This window comes from Ranitomeya variabilis, chromosome 7 (genome assembly GCF_051348905.1).
Source record: "Ranitomeya variabilis isolate aRanVar5 chromosome 7, aRanVar5.hap1, whole genome shotgun sequence".
NCBI classification, from domain to species: Eukaryota; Metazoa; Chordata; class Amphibia; order Anura; family Dendrobatidae; genus Ranitomeya; species Ranitomeya variabilis.
This window is the reverse complement of record NC_135238.1, coordinates 11,120,513-11,139,832: the sequence shown is the minus strand read 5'-3', so window position 1 is coordinate 11,139,832 and position 19,320 is coordinate 11,120,513. Positions and strand designations below refer to the sequence as shown.

At 45.2% G+C, this 19,320-nt stretch overlaps 1 protein-coding gene across 2 annotated transcripts; it reads left to right on the top strand.

Moving 5' to 3' along the window:
- The first annotated feature begins 7,238 nt into the window (after positions 1–7,238).
- On the top strand, positions 7,239–13,154 carry LOC143785256 (sulfotransferase 1C2-like). 2 transcript variants are annotated; one of them, XM_077273987.1, is made up of 8 exons: positions 7,239–7,371; positions 8,239–8,415; positions 8,533–8,658; positions 8,742–8,839; positions 11,536–11,662; positions 12,055–12,149; positions 12,380–12,560; positions 12,647–13,154. In XM_077273987.1, exons 2-8 carry the CDS (start codon positions 8,283–8,285, stop codon positions 12,751–12,753), a joined length of 867 nt encoding a protein of 288 aa, XP_077130102.1. In that variant the 5' UTR covers positions 7,239–7,371; positions 8,239–8,282; the 3' UTR covers positions 12,754–13,154. The 2 variants fall into 2 exon arrangements, with proteins under 2 accessions (XP_077130102.1, XP_077130103.1); XM_077273988.1 differs by having other exon boundaries at positions 7,319–7,371; positions 8,216–8,415.
- The last annotated feature ends 6,166 nt before the right edge of the window (positions 13,155–19,320 follow it).

Genomic DNA, 19,320 nt, shown 5'->3' with positions numbered 1-19,320 from the left:
TGGTGAGTATATACTCTATGTTGTATGTACTGTGTGTCATGTATGTTACGTTTATTGTATGTGTATTGTATGTGTTATGTGTTTTGTGTTACTTACAATTGTGCTAAGTCGCCGGACACAGGGACAACTCTCCCATCCTAATACCGGATGGGAGTAGTAATCCTATACGGCGACTTAGCACAATTGGGTGACACTATCGTCGCATGGGGACACACACACACACAGACAGACACACACACAGACTTCACATACATACACATACATGCCTCCATGATGACAGCCACACTCCGCCCACGCACTTCCGCCCACGCACTTCCTCCTGCTTCCCCGCACTTTCTGCTGCAGCAGTTTCTACATCCAAAACCGCAGAAAACCCGCAGATATTTTTTCATCTGCGGGTTTTACTGCGGGTTTGACCCTCACAATGGAGTTCTGCAGAAAGAAGTGACATGCTGCGGAAAATAAACCGTTGCGTTTCTGCGCGTTTTTTTTCTGCAGCATGTACACAACGGTTTGCGGTTTCCATAGGTTTACATGTAAACGCAATGGAAACTGCAGTGGACCCGCAGCGGCAAAATCGCCGCGGTTCCGCTGTAAAAACCGCAACGTGTGAACATGGCCTTACTCCCTGCGTGCAGTATTTACTACTATGGTAATTATATACATAAAAACACGTTAACTCTTGCTCTATCTCCTGCTCGTCACTGCATCCCGAGTACCTGATAGAACCTCGCAGAGCTATGGTAGCTTGTGAAGGATCACCCTGTTCCTCCCACGTCACCAATCCGTGACGTCACTACCCAGGCACAGCTCTCCGGCGCCCCCTTTGTCTCTCACGTCAGTAAGGGAACTGCACCTAGAGCAAATGGCCGCCGGGTAGACTGCCCTGTTACCCACGCTGGGTATTCTAAGATTCGCAATCAGAGTAAAAGGATCAGCCCAAAATTAATTTATGATTTAATTGCCTTAAGGGCGCACTAGGTAATTACAAGAAATATACGATCACAATATATCAAGAGTTACAGTCAGAGTACAATATAACAAGAATAGTACAAGGCTTAAAGGTATACAGCTGGAGGTCAATTTACCAGGTTGAAGGTCGCTTGTGGAAGCCGGGGGGGGCTCAGCGTTCCGCAGGTCCACGATTTAGTTGCCGGGCAGCCCCCAGAAAGCGTGTACTTGCCCCCCTCTGGCTGGCATATGCCCTGTTCCTTAGTTCCTTAGGGTACCGTCTCACAGTGGCACTTTAGTCGCTACGACGGCGCGATCCGTGACGTTCCAGCGATATCCATACGATATCGCTGTGTCTGACACGCAGCAGCAATCAGGGACCCTGCTGAGAATCGTACGTCGTAGCAGATCGTTTGGAACTGTATTTCGTCGCTGGATCTCCCGCTGTCATCGCTGGATCGGTGTGTGTGACACCGACCCAGCAATGTGTTCGCTTGTAACCAGGGTAAACATCGGGTTACTAAGCGCAGGGCCGCGCTTAGTAACCCGATGTTTACCCTGGTTACCATCGTAAATGTAAAAAAAAAACAGTACATACTCACCTTCCGGTGTCTGTAACGTCCACCGCCTTCTGCTTCCCGCACTGACTGTGAGTGCCGGCCGTAAAGTAAAAGCACAGCACAGCGGTGACGTCACCGATGCGCTCTGCTTTTACTTTACGGCGGCACTCACAGTCAGTGCGGGAAGCAGACGGCGAGGGACGTGACACCGGAAGGTGAGCATGTACTGTTTGTTTTTTTTACATTTACGATAGTAACCAGGGTAAACATCGGGTTACTAAGCGCGGCCCTGCGCTTAGTAACCCGATGTTTACCCTGGTTACCCGGGGACTTCGGCATCGTTGGTCGCTGGAGAGCTGTCTGTGTGACAGCTCCCCAGCGACCACACGACTTATCAACGATCACGGCCAGGTCGTATCGCTGGTCGTGATCGTTGGTAAATCGTTTAGTGTAACGGTACCCTTAGTTAGTCATCTTCTTCTGAGTGTCAGTCACTCTCCAAGTGTCCCAGCTCTTAACCCTGCTGCGACCCTCCCCCTGTAGCTGGGTGGGCTTAGCAATCTCCACCCCTCTGCAACCCTGCAAGATTTATTCCAATATCTAATAAATGGGATAACTTCTCTCAGGATGATCGGATCAGTACACGGGCAGTACCAGCGCCTGTGGTTTGTTCTGCCAGTCGTACAGGGATCAAACCTGGACCCATTCGGTCCCTGTGTGAGGCTGATCTCTATATCTCGGGTTTCAGACCTCCCACAGACACGGAAGTCGCACTGTTAGATGCGCAATTTCTTTAGGGCGAGGGGGATATTTTTTATGAGCCACTACCTCGGATGACACGTCCATAATTCACGATTCCATGTTGGAGATGGTCCGACTGGACGGCCCTACTAGATGTGTATCCTGTGGCCGCTTGACATGCGTGCTTTAATTAAGCCCCTCCAAGCTCCCTGCTGGTGTGGCTTCCTCACTAGGCTTTGAAATGCTATCTGCCTGCCAAATTGTGCTCAGCTCATTAACATACTGAAAGTATTCATTAGAAAAGGTGGGGGCCAGGAGCACTCCTCTCTGCAGACCAGTGACAAGGAGACAAAATGGAGTCACGCCAATCTCTGTTAGTATGCCCGTCCAAGATGGCGGCTGTTCCCTCATCACACCTCCCTGCTTTAGAGGGCGCTAGGGGGCATCACATTCCTGTGTTCCCCATGCGCCCTTCCGCACCTTCTCCTTGCCGGGACAACCCATCAGCGTTACCATGGTCGCTTCCTCTCTCTCTCTGAGCCTGTCTCTGCCTCCTCCTCTCTCTGAGGCTGCCTCTGCCCCCTCTGTCTCTCTCCGAGGCTGTCTCTGCCCCCTCCTCCTTCTCTTTCTGAGGCCGTCTCTGCCCCCTCCTCTCTCTCTGAGGCTGTCTCTGCTTCCTCCTCTCTCTTTCTGAGGCTGTCTCTGCCTCCTCCTCTGTCTCTCTCTGAGGCTGTCTCTGCCCCTCCTCTCTCTGAGGCTGTCTCTGCCCTCTCCTCTCTCTACAGCTGTCTCTGCCCCCTCCGCTCTCTCTGAGGCTGTCTCTGCCCCCTCCTCTCTCTCTGAGGCTGTCTCTGCTTCCTCCTCTCTCTTTCTGAGGCTGTCTCTGCCTCCTCCTCTGTCTCTCTCTGAGGCTGTCTCTGCCCCTCCTCTCTCTGAGGCTGTCTCTGCCCCCTCCTCTCTCTGCAGCTGTCTCTGCCCCCTCCGCTCTCTCTGAGGCTGTCTCTGCCCCCTCCTCTCTCTCTGAGGTTGTCTCTGCCCCCTCCTCTCTCCCTGAGGCTGTCTTTGCCCCCTCCTCTCTCTCTGAGGCTGTCTATGCCCCCTCATCTCTCTCTCTGAGCGGATAGGGTACCACTAACTGTCGGACCCTGGGCCACGCCTCCGGTGAACCCTGCTGGACCGTTACCCGGTACAGCCGTCCCTGGTCCCAGACCACCCGCTCGCGGTCTGACTCCCCGGGAGGCTGTGCCGCCTGCTCCTTGAGAGCTTTCAGGCTAGCGTCAGCTTCCAACGCTGCCTGAAATCCCTGACTCGATGTGGCGAGAATGGACGACACTGCCACATCCACTGTCAGCTCCCCGGGATCTGTCTCCTGGCCGCTGTCTGACTCGGCTGCCACTTGGTCAGAGAGGGGGAAGCCGTCGGACCTCTGCAAGGCTCCTTGGGCTCCGGCACTCCCACTCCTGGTGACAGCGGCCACGACTGCTATGCCCACGGGTAGCGCCTGCTTCCCCCCCGACTCCTGACCAAGTCGCCAAGTCAGGCAGACTTCCCTGCCCTCCTGACATCCCGGGTGTGGGGAACTCCTGCCCTGGGGTCTTACCTGGTGGCTCCTTTCCCGGAACGCCCCCTCCCCCCATGGCCTGTTCCTCTTCCTGCAGGGGCCCTAGACTCAGCAGGCTGGATTCACTTAGGGGCCCTACACTGCCCATAGCAGCCCCTCCCTCCACCTCTGAGCTCTCCCCTACAGTCTCCTCACCTGTCCTCCCTGTGAGCCCTGTGTGTGTGGTGTCATTGTATGGAGTACCCTCAGGTTTCACTCCCTCCCCCACTGTTGGAGGCACATTCAACACATCAACATTCACAGTAGTCATGACATTCTTGGGGAGCCGAACTTGGGGGTTCAGTGGCCACATACTGAGACACTAGCCGCCCCAAATCGGTCCCAAGTAATACATTAGCAGGAATATTTGACGTTACTCCCACCTCCCGCACTCCCCTCCTGGCGCCCCAGTCCAAAAACACCTTGGTGACAGGCAGCGCCGGTTCCACGCCTACAATTCCGGAGACGGAAAGGGTTCTCCCCGGCACCAAGTCTTGAGGGGACACCACCTCAGGACGTACCAGGGTTCGTTCAGCGCCTGTGTCCCGCAGTCCCATGACCGCTGAGCGACCGATAGTGATGGGTTGGTAATTGTCCAGGGACCTCCCACCACTCCCTCCCACACATAAAACAGTGGACGGTTCCGGGGACAGGGATGGGGCCTTAAGACGCTGGGGACATACAGCCTTGAAGTGTCCCAGCTGGTTGCAGTGATGACGTCTGGGTTCTGCGCCTGGCCTGGAGAGGGCAGCAGGGGGGTACACCCCTTGCACTCTGGGGGCTGGGGAAACAGGGGCAGAATTGGGCTTACCCCCTCTCCAGGAGCTTTTGGCAGGCTTCTTCGGCTCAGGCGCCCTGTTATTGGCATACTCGTCTGCCAGGGCGGCTGTAGCAGAAGCCCCCTTCGGTTTCCGGTCACGGAGGAACTGCTGGAGGTCCTCTGGGCAGTTCCACAAGAACTGCTCCGTGACGAACAGTTCCTGGACCTCCTGGCAGGTGGTGAGCGCTAGACCCGAGGTACAGTGCTCTGCAGCTCTGAGCAACGCCCGCATGTGGTCGGTCCAGGTGTCCTTTGGGCCCCGCTGCAGGCTCCGGAACTTCTTGCGGTAGGACTCCGGGGTGAGGTTGCAGTGCTGGATCAGGGCCCGCTTGATGCTGCTGTAGTCCTGCTCTGCCCCGGCAGGTAAGTCCCCCAAAACTTCCAGGGACTTACCCCTCAAACGGGGGGTCAGGTATCTTGCCCATTGATCCGGGGCCAGTTGTTGTTGAAGGCAGGTCCTTTCAAAGGCCAGCAAGAAGGAATCCAGGTCTCCATCCTTCTCAAGCAGAGGGAAGTCCTCGGCCCGGACCTTGGAAGCCCTGGACTCTGGTGGTGCTGGGGCGTCCAGCGGGAGCCCTTGTTGAGCCATCTCCAGTCGGTGCTGGCGCTCTGCTGCTCTCTCTGCAGCTGCTTGCTCGGCTGCTCGCTCTGCAGCTTTCTCTGCTCACTCCGCCGCTTCACAGCGTTCTGCATGCTCGGCCTCCGCTGCTTTCTCTGCAGCTGCCATGAGTCTCATATAGGCGTCTTCATTACCCGCCTCGAGACGTGCCACTGCCGCTGCAACAAGGGCCTCTGATGTGGACAGGCTGGGGCGGGTAGGTGGTGGGTAGTCCCTTGCCGGACTAAGCACGGGTGGCTGGCTCCTTGGGGAGTCTGGGCTGAGCTCCCCCTCGCCTTGAACAGTATCGTCCACCACCACCTCCTTATTGGCCATAGCACTGGCCTACGCCCTCACTGCACTCCTGGTGCCCTCCGCCATCTTTGGAACCTCTGGTTACTGACACAGCTGTAACCCTGACCTTGCACACAACTTATTATATCTACACTCTGACCGTCTAGTGCTGGGCTGACCTTAAGACCCCAGCAGTGAAAGTAACCACTGGTAGTCTTTAGTGTCTGGGAGTAGGGGTCCAACGCACACTATTACTCTGATCCCACCTGCTGCCACCAATGTGAAGGAAGCCCCGTTCTTCCCACGTCACCAATCCGTGATGTCACTACACAGGCACAGCTCTCTGGCGCCCCCTTTGTCTCTCAGGTCAGTAAGGGAACTGCACCTAGAGCAAATGGCCGCCGGGGAGACTGCCCTGTTACCCACGCTGGGTATTCTAAGATTCGCAATCAGAGTAAAAGGATCAGCCCAAAATTAATTTATGATTTAATTGCCTTAAGGGTGCACTAGGTAATTACAAGAAATATACAATCACAATATAACAAGAGTTACAGTCAGAGTACAATATAACAATAATAATACAGGGCTTAAAGGTATACAGCTGGAGGTCAATTTACCAGGTTGAAAGTCGCTTGTGGAAGCCGGGGGGGCTCAGCGTTCCGCAGGTCCACGATTTAGTTGCCAGGCAGCCCCCAGAAAGCGTGCCCTTGCCCCCCTCTGGCTGGCATATGCCCTGTTCCTTAGTTAGTCATCTTCTTCTGAGTGTCAGTCACTCTCCAAGTGTCCCAGCTCTTAACCCTGCTGCGACCCTCCCCTGTAGCTGGGTGGGCTTAGCAATCTCCACCCCCCTGTAACCCTGCAAGATTTATTCCAATATGTAATAAATGGGATAACTGCTCTCAGGATGATCGGATCAGCACACGGGCAGTACCAGCGCCTGTGGTTTGTTCTGCCGGTCGTACAGGGATCAAACCTGGACCCATTCGGTCCCTGTGGGAGGCTGATCCCTATATCTCGGGTTTCAGACCTCCCACAGACACAGGAGTCGCACTATTAGATGCGCAATTTCTTTAGGACGAGGGGGATATTTTTTATGAGCCGGTACCTCGGATGACGCGTCCACAATTCACGATTCCATGTTGGAGACGGTCCGACTGGACGGCCCTACTAGATGTGTATCCTGTGGCCGCTTGACATGCGTGCTTTAATTAAGCCCCCAAGCACTTCCAAGCTCCCTGCTGGTGTGGCTTCCTCACTCAGGCTTTGAAATGCTATCTACCTGCCAAATTGTGCTCAGCTCATTAACATACTGAAAGGAACTTTATTAATTAGAAAAGGTGGGGGCCAGGAGCACTCCTCTCTGCAGACCAGTGACCAGGAGACAAAATGGAGTCACGCCAATCTCTGTTAGTATGCCCGTCCAAGATGGCGGCTGTTCCCTCATCACAAATTATATACATAAAAACCCGTTAACTCTTGCTCTACCTCCTGCTCGTCACTGCATCCCGAGTACCTGATAGAACCTCACAGAGCTATGGTAGCTAATCCTGGTGACATCTCTGGCTAACATATTTTATCACTATGACCTTCTTCTTGTACATAAAATATGTTTATGAGGTTTCATAACAGAGGAGTTATCGCTGGAGGTAATAGGAGGTAGATTGAGCAGTACACATAGTTCTGTTATTGGCATCAGACCAGCACCCGCCCCTTGGCTATCCTTTTAATGCCGTGTCCGACCTCCTCCCTCAGACACTGGTGTGATTCCTCGCTTTGCCAGGCTGTGGCTGTCTCTGCCATCCCTAAGGTAGGTACCAAATGTCCCCCTGAGTAAGACAACTTCATGTCTGTTTTAGCGCCAGGTAATTTTGCACCATTGCAACCTTAATTATATTTATATACTGTATATATATATATATATATATATATATATATATATATATATATATATATATATATAATGTATATATATATTTTATTTTACTTTTTTTTTTTATTTTTTTGGATTTTGTTCTAGATTTTGCGACAATAAATGATTTATCAGGGTGCAACAAGATACAGAGGATACTGGAAACTTAGATAATAATGATAAATTCTCATATTTGTGTGTTCTTCCGAACTCCCGGGTAGTGCATAAAGTAGTGAAATATTACAATTTGCCTCCATTCTTGCGATATTAGCAGCGTTGGTCGGTCTCCAAGGCAACGAGGTGTATACAAAAGTGTTAATATCTCAAGAACAGCCGCAGATTTTAACAAACAGTAAATTGCAAAGGTGCTTGTATTCACAATATCCATCTATGAAGATGGGAATGTACCTTTCAATAATTAAACGGGCTGGTAATACCTGATCAGCAAAAATGTAGATACCTGCCTAGAAGTCTATACCAGTTGACGAAGTATATCTCCACTCATATCCAGAGCTGCAGCCTGAAGAACTGTGATTGCAGCTCTGGGTGCCAGTGAGGTAGTAATGCAGGTACTGTGCTTCATCAGGACACAAAACCTTGTACATCAGGATCAGGAGATAAGAGGGGTGAAGTTACTCAACATCATAAAACAGATTTAACCAATAAAGTTTGGAGCCACCTCCTGGTTAACTCTTACTTTTCTACTGTCTCCTGACGTTGTCTCTCCACCTCTTTTACACAGACTCCATCTATTTGTCATTATAGCTAAATACTGTACCCCGTCCTCCTGGGCTAATAGACCTCCAGATATGGCTAATCGCACACCTCTAAGACTGGTGAGTGGGCTGCCCGTCCAAGGACATTTTGCAGATAATTGGGAAAACGTACAATGTTTCCAGGCAGGAGATGGAGACCTGATAATAGACACCTACCCTAAATCTGGTGAGACCAATGATTTTTCTATTTCTAATAATGGGCTCCAGAGGTTGCATCTATGGCGTGGAGCCTGAGGGGCCTAGATGGTCCCTTTCCCCTCTGAGTTCTGTTGCTGCTTCCTAGGTACTACCTGGATCAGTGAAATTGTAGACTTAATTCTACATAATGGAGACACTGATAAATCCAAACGTGGACCCATATATGAGCGGGTGCCCTTTCTGGAGTTTGCAGTACCAGACATGCCCACAGGTAAGCAATGCAGATACCTGTGCTACACCTGCCTCATTTATGATATAAGGTCCATATCATGCAACTTGCTGTCTCTTTCTCAGGTACAGAGCTCCTTAATAGGAGGAAGCCTCCCCGATTGATGAAATCTCATTTACCCGTGCAGCTCTTACCTGACAGCTTCTTGGAAAAGAACTGCAAGGTATTGGAAGTATGACATGGACTCATTCCAGACCTTGGTGGGTTATAACAGCTTGTTCGTATCTGTCCAGTCTTTCATTTCTCAATGTAGCTCCGATGCTATAGAAGAAGTTGGTGTTACTATGTTCCATAATATCCTGTCTTTTTTAGATTTTCTTATGTAAGGTAACCAGGATTATAATTTATGTGTTGTGTTGTTTGGTCCTCCCTTTACTTCATCCATCTCTTGTATAGTTAGGTCCTTCTCTACTGTTCTTTACCCTGGTCCATCTATTGCCTAGCCTTCTTGTGTGATCCATACACTTTTTATATAGGGTCATGTCATTTACTATACGGTTAGGTCCATCTTTTGCTCCATTGTCTTGTCTCTTTATATGTCTAGGTTTACTTTTAATTCTGTAGAGCTTGGCTTCTCATATACAGTTAGGTCCATATATATTTGGACAGAGACAACATTTTTCTAATTTTGGTTATGGACATTACCACAATGAATTTTAAACAAAACAATTCAGATGCAGTTGAAGTTCAGACTTTCAGCTTTCATTTGAGGGTATCCACATTAAAATTGGATGAAGGGTTAAGGAGTTTCAGCTACTTAACATGTGCCACCCTGTTTTTAAAGGGACCAAAAGTAATTGGACAATTGACTCCAAGGCTATTTCATGGACAGGTGTGGGCAATCCCTTCATTATGTCATTCTTAATTAAGCAGATAAAAGACCTGGAGCTGATTTGAGGTGTGGTGCTTGCATTTGGAAGGTTTTGCTGTGAAGGAAACATGCGGTCAAAGGAGCTCTCCATGCAGGTGAAACAAGCCATCCTTAAGCTGCGAAAACAGAAAAAACCCATCCGAGAAATTGCTACAATATTAGGAGTGGCAAAATCTACAGTTTGGTACATCCTGAGAAAGAAAGAAAGCACTGGTGAACTCATCAATGCAAAAAGACCTGGGCGCCCACGGAAGACAACAGTGGTGGATGATCGCAGAATAATCTCCATGGTGAAGAGAAACCTCTTCACAACAGCCAACCAAGTGACCAACACTCTCCAGGAGGTCGGCGTATCAATATCCAAATCTACCATAAAGAGAAGACTGCATGAAAGTAACTACAGAGGGTTCACTGCACGGTGCAAGCCACTCATAAGTGTCAAGAATAAAAAGGCTAGACTGGACTTTGCTAAAAAACATCTAAAAAAGCCAGCACAGTTCTGGAAGAACATTCTTTGGACAGATGAAACAAAGATCAACCTCTACCAGAATGATGGAAAGAGAAAAGTATGGCGAAGGCGTGGTACAGCTCATGATCCAAAGCATACCACATCATCTGTAAAACCCGGCGGAGGCAGTGTGATGGCTTGGGCATGCATGGCTGCCAGTGGCACTGGGTCACTAGTGTTTATTGATGATGTGACACAGGAATGAATTCTGAGGTCTTCAGAGCCGCCATACTGTGTGCTCAGATCCAGCCAAATGCAGCCAAACTGATTGGTCGTCGCTTCATACTACAGATGGACAATGACCCAAAACATAAAGCCAAAGCAACACAGGAGCTTATTAAAGCAAAGAAGTGGAATATTCCTGAATGGCCAAGTCAGTCACCTGATCTCAACCCAATTGAGCAGCATTTCACTTGTTAAAGACTAAACTTCAGACAGAAAGGCCACAAACAACCAGCAACTGAAAACCACTGCAGTGAAGGCCTGGAGAGCATCAAAAAGGAGGAAACACAACGTCTGGTGATGCCCATGAGTTCAAGACTTCAGGCAGTCATTGCCAACAAAGGGTTTTCAACCAAGTACTAGAAATGAACATTTCATTTACAATTATTGAATCTGTCCAATTACTTTTGGTCCCTTTAAAAACAGGGTGGCACATGTTAAGTAGCTGAAACTCCTTAACCCTTCATCCAATTTTAATGTGGATACCCTCAAATGAAAGCTGAAAGTCTGAACTTCAACTGCTGAATTGTTTTGTTTAAAATTCATTGTGGTAATGTCTATAACCAAAATTAGAAAAATGTTGTCTCTGTCCAAATATATATGGACCTAACTGTACATCGAAATCCTCCATTCTTCTTGTGTGGTCCATCTACTTTATATATAGGGTCATGTCTCTTACGATACGGCTAGGTCCATCTTTTGTTCCATTGTCTTGTCTCTTTATATGTCTAGGTTTAGTTTTCCTTCTGTAGACCTTGGATTCTCAAATATGTCCTACATCCAGGTCCATCTGGATAGCCTTCTTGTGCGGTTCATCCTCTTGCTATATGGTTAGGTCCATCTTTTGTTCCAATGTCTTGTTTCTCTATATGTCTAAGTTTAGTCTTCCTTACGTAGAGCTTGGCTCCTCATATACATCCTACTTGACTGGTCCACACCTGCTTTATACATTGGGTTATGATTCTTGCTACATGGGTATGTCCATCTTTTGCTCCTTTGTTTAGTTTATGAGTCTAGGTCTAGTTTTCATTCCATAGAACTTGACTCCTCATATGCATCCTCCATCCAGATGTATCTCTTGCAGTGCCACCTGCATCATCTTTCTTTCACCTGTCAGTATTGCTTTTGGGATATTATTACTTAAAGAGTAATCTCCTTTTTATAAATTGGGTCCATTGAATTTCTCAGTACCATGGTCACTCATTTTATTATCCAGCTCATGACATTGATATAGAAAACTTCCATCTTCTTCCCCCAGGCGATTTACGTTGCCCGAAATCCAAAAGACGTGTTGGTGTCATATTATTATTTCTACCGCATGGCCGTTGTGCTCCCAGATCCGGGGACATTTGAAGAATTTTTTCAAAAGTTCATCAAAGGGCAAGGTAAATATATGATCTAAATACATTATCTGTTGGGTTGTAACCACAGACATCTCACACGTTTCCTAATAAGAAGGAATCCTCCACATCCTACTAAAAAAGATTCCCTAAAACTCTTTAAGCAGTGGCACAGCTCAGAAACCATTTGAGTCTTTCTTCTGAGGAGTCCGGGTGTTGGGGATCAACTCTTCTTGTCCATTTTGGACTTCAGGAGAATGAAATTAAAACTAAAGCGATTATATTAAGACTTATGTCCAACTTTGTGAAGCTCCTTTTTTAAGCTTTTGTGTCTAAACAGCTCTCCCTCTTACCCCCTACTGTAAATTTTAAACATTGAAGTCCCCCATTAACACGCAGGATACCATTCTAACTATGTGCCATTTTTTCTTCTCTAGTTTCTTTTGGATCTTGGGCCGATCATGTTAAGGACTGGTGGAAGATGAGACAACACAGAGACATCCTCTATCTCTTCTATGAGGACATGATAGAGGTGAGGAGAACACTTACTATATGACCCAATTTTTATAATGGCTTCTTTTTGAATTGCTAACATCGATAGTTACTATCTTGCTCTAGTATGCGAGCGGGCACACTGCCTACAATGCTGCAGATCCATTAATGTAATTGTGGCTCATGACTATCTTACTGGACAACATATTTTTGAAGGACCATCGACACTGGGTATGTGAGAGTGACCAGAACTTCTAAACCTCTATTTAGGACCTAAAACGTGAAATCAGGAGAGTGATGAAGTTCTTAGGGAAAGAGCTATCTGAAGACATTGTGGAGAAGATCTACCAGAGCACCACATTCAAGGCCATGAAAGAAAATCATATGGCCAACTACACCACCATCCCTTCCACTATCCTGGACCACACCATCTCACCCTTCATGCGGAAAGGTATGGACGACATCAGATACAATCTGAAGGACTTTGTCAGCAGTAGACATGTCATAGTCATTAATCTTGTATTTCCATTTCTGCAGGAACTCACGGAGACTGGAAAGGCTATTTTACAGTGGCTCAAAATGAGTTATTTGATGAATATTATAAGAAAGAGATGGCTGACACCGACCTGACCTTCCACTTCTAGGACCATAAAGTCACCTTGTTCCTACCTCTTGTATGTTCCAATTTTTAGATTCATACTGTTCTTCTTTTAGACTTTTATCTAATTTTGTAATAAATATAATATGACCATTCACTGTATAAAAGACTAAATGCTAAAGTTTGTACACCCCTAGTAGTGCCTCAAGAATATTGGGCCTGCCCTGAGGAAAGGCAGGATCGGAAGACACTGAATCTTTGTTATCATATACACAAGACTTTTGTTGTAATATACAGAGATATATTCAGTTACAATCCTCGTCATCTCTTGGACTTGTCAACGTAATATTCCAAGAGTAAAATCATTTTTGTATGTTAAATCTTGTGATGTCATCATCACCTTATATATAAATGTATATCTTCTATAAATTACATATTTTACCTTAATGGTCACTGTCGTTACGATTTGCAGAACACAATAGTATGAGGAAATATAAGAAACATTGCAATATATCTCATCAAAGGCACACGCTTCTTTCTCCACGTAAAAGCCACTTTGTCTTTCCTATCTCCTAAACTCATCACTCTGAAAAATGGCTAAAATCCATCTTGATTAAAACAACAAGTGTATATACTAATACCAGAAGCCTCACCAACAAATTAGAAATGATAGTGCAGGAATAAAACTATAATATCGTTGGGATAATAGAGACGTAGCTGGACGAAAGCCATTCTGCACAAGAAAATCCCATGACAGATGACGCGATCAGAGAGACCAGAAGTTCTACATTAAAAGTCACCCATTTAACCCAGCAGGAAATATGGCGCCACCTCAAAAGCTCTATAGTAGACAAATCCCCGGGCCTGGATGGCAGACACCATCGAGTATTGCAGGAATTAAGTACCATGATAAGACCACTATTTATGATATCCCCAGATTCTGTAATAACAGGGTTTGTACCACAGGACGGGCGCAGAGTAGTGATGAGCGAGTGTACTCCATGCTCGGGTGACCTCCGAGTATTTATGTCTGCTAGGAGATTTAGTTTTCCTTGCCGCAGCTAGATGATTTGCAGCTATTTAGCCAGCTTAATTACATGTTGGGATTCCCTAGAAACCAGGCAACCCCCACATGTACTCAGCCTGGCTAGTAGCTGTAAATCATTCACTTGCAAAGTTTAGTATCAACTGCAAATAATAAATATGTATATAAAAAAGGGCCCAATACTGACCCTTGTGATACCCCACTGTTACCGGTGACCTAATCCAAGTGTGCTCCACTAATCACCATCCTTTGTTTCCTATCACTGAGCCAGTTGTTAAACTAATTACACATATTTTACACTAGTCTTACTACTCTCATTTTATGTACCAATTTTTTATGTGGCCCCTATCAAACGCCTTTGAAAAATCCATATAGACAACATCCACGGCGCTCCCTTGGTTTAGCCTGGAACATACCTCCTCTTCACTTTGCAAGTGAATTAACACTGAGGGTGGTTATTAGTGGAGCACACTCAAATTAGGTCAGTAACAGTTGGGTATCACAAGGGTCAGAATTGGGTACCATAGGGGGCAGTATTGGGCCCTCTTTTTATATACATATTTATTATTTGCCGATGATACTAAACTTTGCAAGTAAATTAATCCAGAGCTGTATAATTTAATGTTACAGAAAAAAATTATATAAGCTGGAGACTTGGGCTAAGAAATAGCAATTGAAGTTTAATGTAGATAAATATGGGGCCATACACTTTATGTACTAAATAGTAAAACACTGGGTAAAACTGTCACGGAAAAAGACTTGGGTCCATGGCAAACTCAACTTTAGTGACCAGTGCCAGCGAGCTGCTGCCAAAGCAAATAAAATAATGGGATGCATTCAAAGAGGCATCGACGCTCATGACAAGAACATGGTTTTGCCTCTATACAAGTCACTAGTGCAGACACACTTAGAATAATGGGTACAATTTTGGTCTCTGGTGTATAAGAATGGCAGAGCTAAGATCGGGTGCAGAGAAGGGCGACCAAAGTTATTAAGGGAACAGGTGACCTGCAATACCAAGACACGTTATTACACATAACGAAGGCTTAGGGGCAATGTTATTACGAAATCAAATACGTGAAGAGACAGTACAGAGATCTTTCTACTGATCTATTTACACCAAAGTGTTCAAGCATGACAATGGGCTTCCTCTGCTTCTAGATGAAAGAAGGTTTAGTCATAATCACCAACAGCGATTCTCAGGGACAATAGAAAATTAGAGCTAAAGCTTACAGAAGGAAAAACTGGTGAAAACGCAGGGTACAAAACATAAAATGGGCAGGTTTTTATTCTAAGGGGGTAACATTTCTCTTTATGGAGTGTGACATGCCAGGATAAACAGGCTTAGAGGCTGTGCAATACTCCTGTGGAGAATTTAACATGCAAATGGTCTCTCCAGAGAGGAAGAGGACTTGAACTCTAGTGTCACTTATTGGAAATAGCAATTCCAAAAGTCAATATCGACCCTTTAACGAGCCTTGCAATATGACTTGGGATAAAAGCTAAATCAAGGTTCGTTAAAGGCTCAATATTGAGTTTCAGGATTGCTACTTCCTGTAGGTGGCGCTAGAGTTCAAGTCCTCTTTCTCTCTGAAGAAACAATTTGCATATCCTAATGAACACACATAACGACTTACTATGACCAATCACCTGAAACGACAAGTACTCTTCAATATTACTCAATTCGTCACAGATAAAATAGTTATGCCAAGTGGCATATTTTCAAAGTGATTCCCGTAGAAAACTTAAATTATGTACATCACACATGCGGTTTTACTGTCCTTCAGTAATGACTTATATTTTCCATTTGTGACATCACTACCCTCCCATCCTAAGATATATTGCATATTTGATATGTGTTCTTCACTTTTGAGATACTTTTGTATTTCACTTATATAATCATTTCTCATTAATCTCTGATATTGTACACATTCCGTGAATATTCTCCACTTATACATGTGACATTAAAACCTTAGATCTATACAATTCAGCATCGCAGTCATGAGCTTTTTATAGGTATAGGGGCCAATTAGACGCTAGGACACCAGGGCCCAGGTCTGACTGCAAAACCCTAATCTGTGGCTCTCCTCAATCAGTATGCTAACGACAGTCGTGGTCAAAGGTTTCGGAAATATTGTAGTTCACATTTTGCTACTTCAGTGGTTTTACTCTTTTAGGTGGATATATCTATGGTTAATGAGGTATCAATTATAAACATCTAATAAGTTTTATAGTTTTATTGACAAATCCATGAAGTTTCTGTGAGGCCTCAATGTTCCCAGCGCTGCCCCTTATTCTCCAGACTTCTGCCCTTCGCCCCGATGCTGGAGATTGGCTTCTGGGCAGATCCTGACTGATGGCCGCCATTCTTGTCTCATCAGTGATCACAGTTATCACAATTTCCGGGCTTTTGCTTGTCACTTTTTGAGGATTGTCCACAGGTTCTTCATGGGATTGAGATCTGGGGAGTTTTCTGGTCATGGACCCAATATTTTGAACCAACTAGTTCTCACATTTGCCCTGTGACATGGTCTCCATCATGCTGGAAACGTTGCTCCCGTAGGAGGTTTAGATCCCATGCTTTATTCATGGCAGGGTTCTGGGGAAAAATTGTGAGAGTCCCCTCCATGGACGAGAAGCCCCCCCACACATGAAGGGTCTCAGGAGGCTTTACTATTGTCAGACACAGGACTTATGGCAATGTCTTCGTTTTCTTCTCCGGACAATCATTCCTCTAGATACCAAACAGTGCAAGGGGGCTTCATCAGAGAAAATAATGTCACTTGATCTTCTGCAGTCCAATTCCTGTACTTCCTGCAAAGTTATCTTCTCTGATGAAGCCCCTTCAGACAAGTGGAAGAATGATTGTCCGGAGAAGAGACAGGGAGCACTATCATTACTCCTGTGTCTGCCAGCAGTAAAGCCTCCTGAGACCCTTCGTGTGTGGGATCTTCTCATCCATGGAGGGGCTCACTCACAATTTTGTCTAAGGTCACTGCGATGAATAAAGAACTGGATCTAAACGCCCTCCAGGAGCAACTTCTCCCATCCTCCATGAACAATGTGGTAACAAATATTTTTCCCCCATGATGGAGACCATGTCACTAGTCAAAGTGATATCTAAGTGGCTTGGGGAACAAAACATTGACATTTTCAGTCCATGACCATAAGAATACCAAGATCTCAATCACATTGAGAACCTGCAGTCAATCCTCAAAAGGCGACAAACAAAACCACAACAATTGTAAAGACCTTCAAGCTCTGATGAGACCAGCACGGATGGTCATCAGTAAGGCTCTGCCCAGATATCAATGTACAGCCACTGGGGCGAAGTTTGGGAAAAAGGGTAAACTTGGCAAATATAAAGATAGTTTTTTTTTTTGTCAATAAACATGTAAAAACTTTTGTAAAGCAGATAATTATACATCATATAAATATGTGATTAAAATATCTAAAAACACTGAAACAGCAAAATGTGAAAACCAACATTTGTGTCAGTCTGAAAACTTTTGGCCGCTACTAGACTTAATTTCACAAGATTAAGTCCATCCCTGACGGCTCCTGATCTGTGCACTGATCATCCTGCCTCCTCACAGTCACCTCTGCACAGACCTGCGGCCATATAAATAGATCCTCCTGCCAGTGAGTCAGACGTTTATGACAATTTAGATGACACCGTGAAAAAGCTGAAAGAGAACTTTACCCCTATAACAGTGATGTAAGTAGATAAAGTGAGATGAGGCGACATGGAGAACTGTCTGATGACATTTTATAAAAATCCACATAAATTTTATTAGAAAAATATATTAAATGTATCGCAGCGACCATTCTCAGTCTAAAGCAGACGCGGCTCAGGTGAAGCGGTCTTCCGACGTTGCCTGACTACAGACGGTTGCGTCTTTTAGATTGAGGATTGTAGCCGCGATACTTTTATCATATTTTTCTAATGAAAATGTATCTGTAATTTTATAAAATAGACTTTCCTGGAATCTGGATTAACCTTTATTAATCCTGGACATTATTTGCTGCACATACTGTTCTGTGCCTCCAGATCCTGCAAGTGGGTGAGGTTACTCCCTTCTACTCTTACTTGTCTCATGATATGTTATACCCTGGGCATCTCCTGTATATAATTATGTACTGTATGTACAGCCGGTATAACCTGGGCATCTCCTGTATATAATTATATGTGTACAGCTGGTATAACCTGGGCATCTCCTGTATATAATTATATATGTACAGCCGCTATAACCTGGGCATCTCCTGTATATAATTATATATGTACAGCCGCTATAACCTGGGTATATCTTCTGTATATAATTATATATGTACAGCCGGTATAACCTGGGCATCTCCTGTATATAATTATATATGTACAGCCGCTATAACCTGGGCATCTCCTGTATATAATTATATATGTACAGCCGCTATAACCTGGGCATCTCCTGTATATAATTATATATGTATAGCCGGTATAACCTGGGCATCTCCTGTATATAATTATATATGTACAGCCGGTATAACCTGGACATCTCCTGTATATAATTATATATGTACAGCTGGTATAACCCGGGCATCTCCTGTATATAATTATATATGTACAGCTGGTATAACCCGGGCATCTCCTGTATATAATTATATATGTACAGCCGGTATAACCTGGGCATCTTCTGTATATAATTATATATGTATAGCTGGTATACCCTGGGCATCTCCTGTATATAATTATATATGTACAGCTGGTATAACCTGGGCATCTCCTGTATATAATGATATATGTACAGCTGGTATAACCTGGGCATCTCCTGTATATAATTATATATGTACAGCTGGTATAACCTGGGCATCTCCTGTATATAATTATATATGTACAGCTGGTATAACCTGGGCATCTCCTGTATATAATTATATATGTACAGCTGGTATAACCTGGGCATCTCCTGTATATAATTATATATGTATAGCTGGTATAACCTGGGCATCTCCTGTATATAATTATATATGTATAGCTGGTATAACCTGGGCATCTCCTGTATATAATTATATATGTACAGCTGATATAACCTGGGCATCACCTGTATATAATTATATATGTATAGCTGGTATAACCTGGGCATCTCCTGTATATAATTATATATATACAGCTGGTATAACCTGGGTATCTCCTGTATATAATTATACATGTACAGCCGCTATAACCTGGGCATCTTCTGTATATAATTATACATGTACAGCCGCTATAACCTGGGCATCTCCTGTATATAATTATATATGTATAGCTGGTATAACCTGGGCATCTCCTGTATATAATTATATATGTACAGCCGGTATAACCTGGGCATCTTCTGTATATAATTATATATGTATAGCTGGTATACCCTGGGCATCTCCTGTATATAATTATGTACTGTATGTACAGCTGGTATAACCTGGGCATCTTCTGTATATAATTATATATGTATAGCTGGTATACCCTGGGCATCTCCTGTATATAATTATGTACTGTATGTACAGCTGGTATAACCTGGGCATCTTCTGTATATAATTATATATGTATAGCTGGTATAC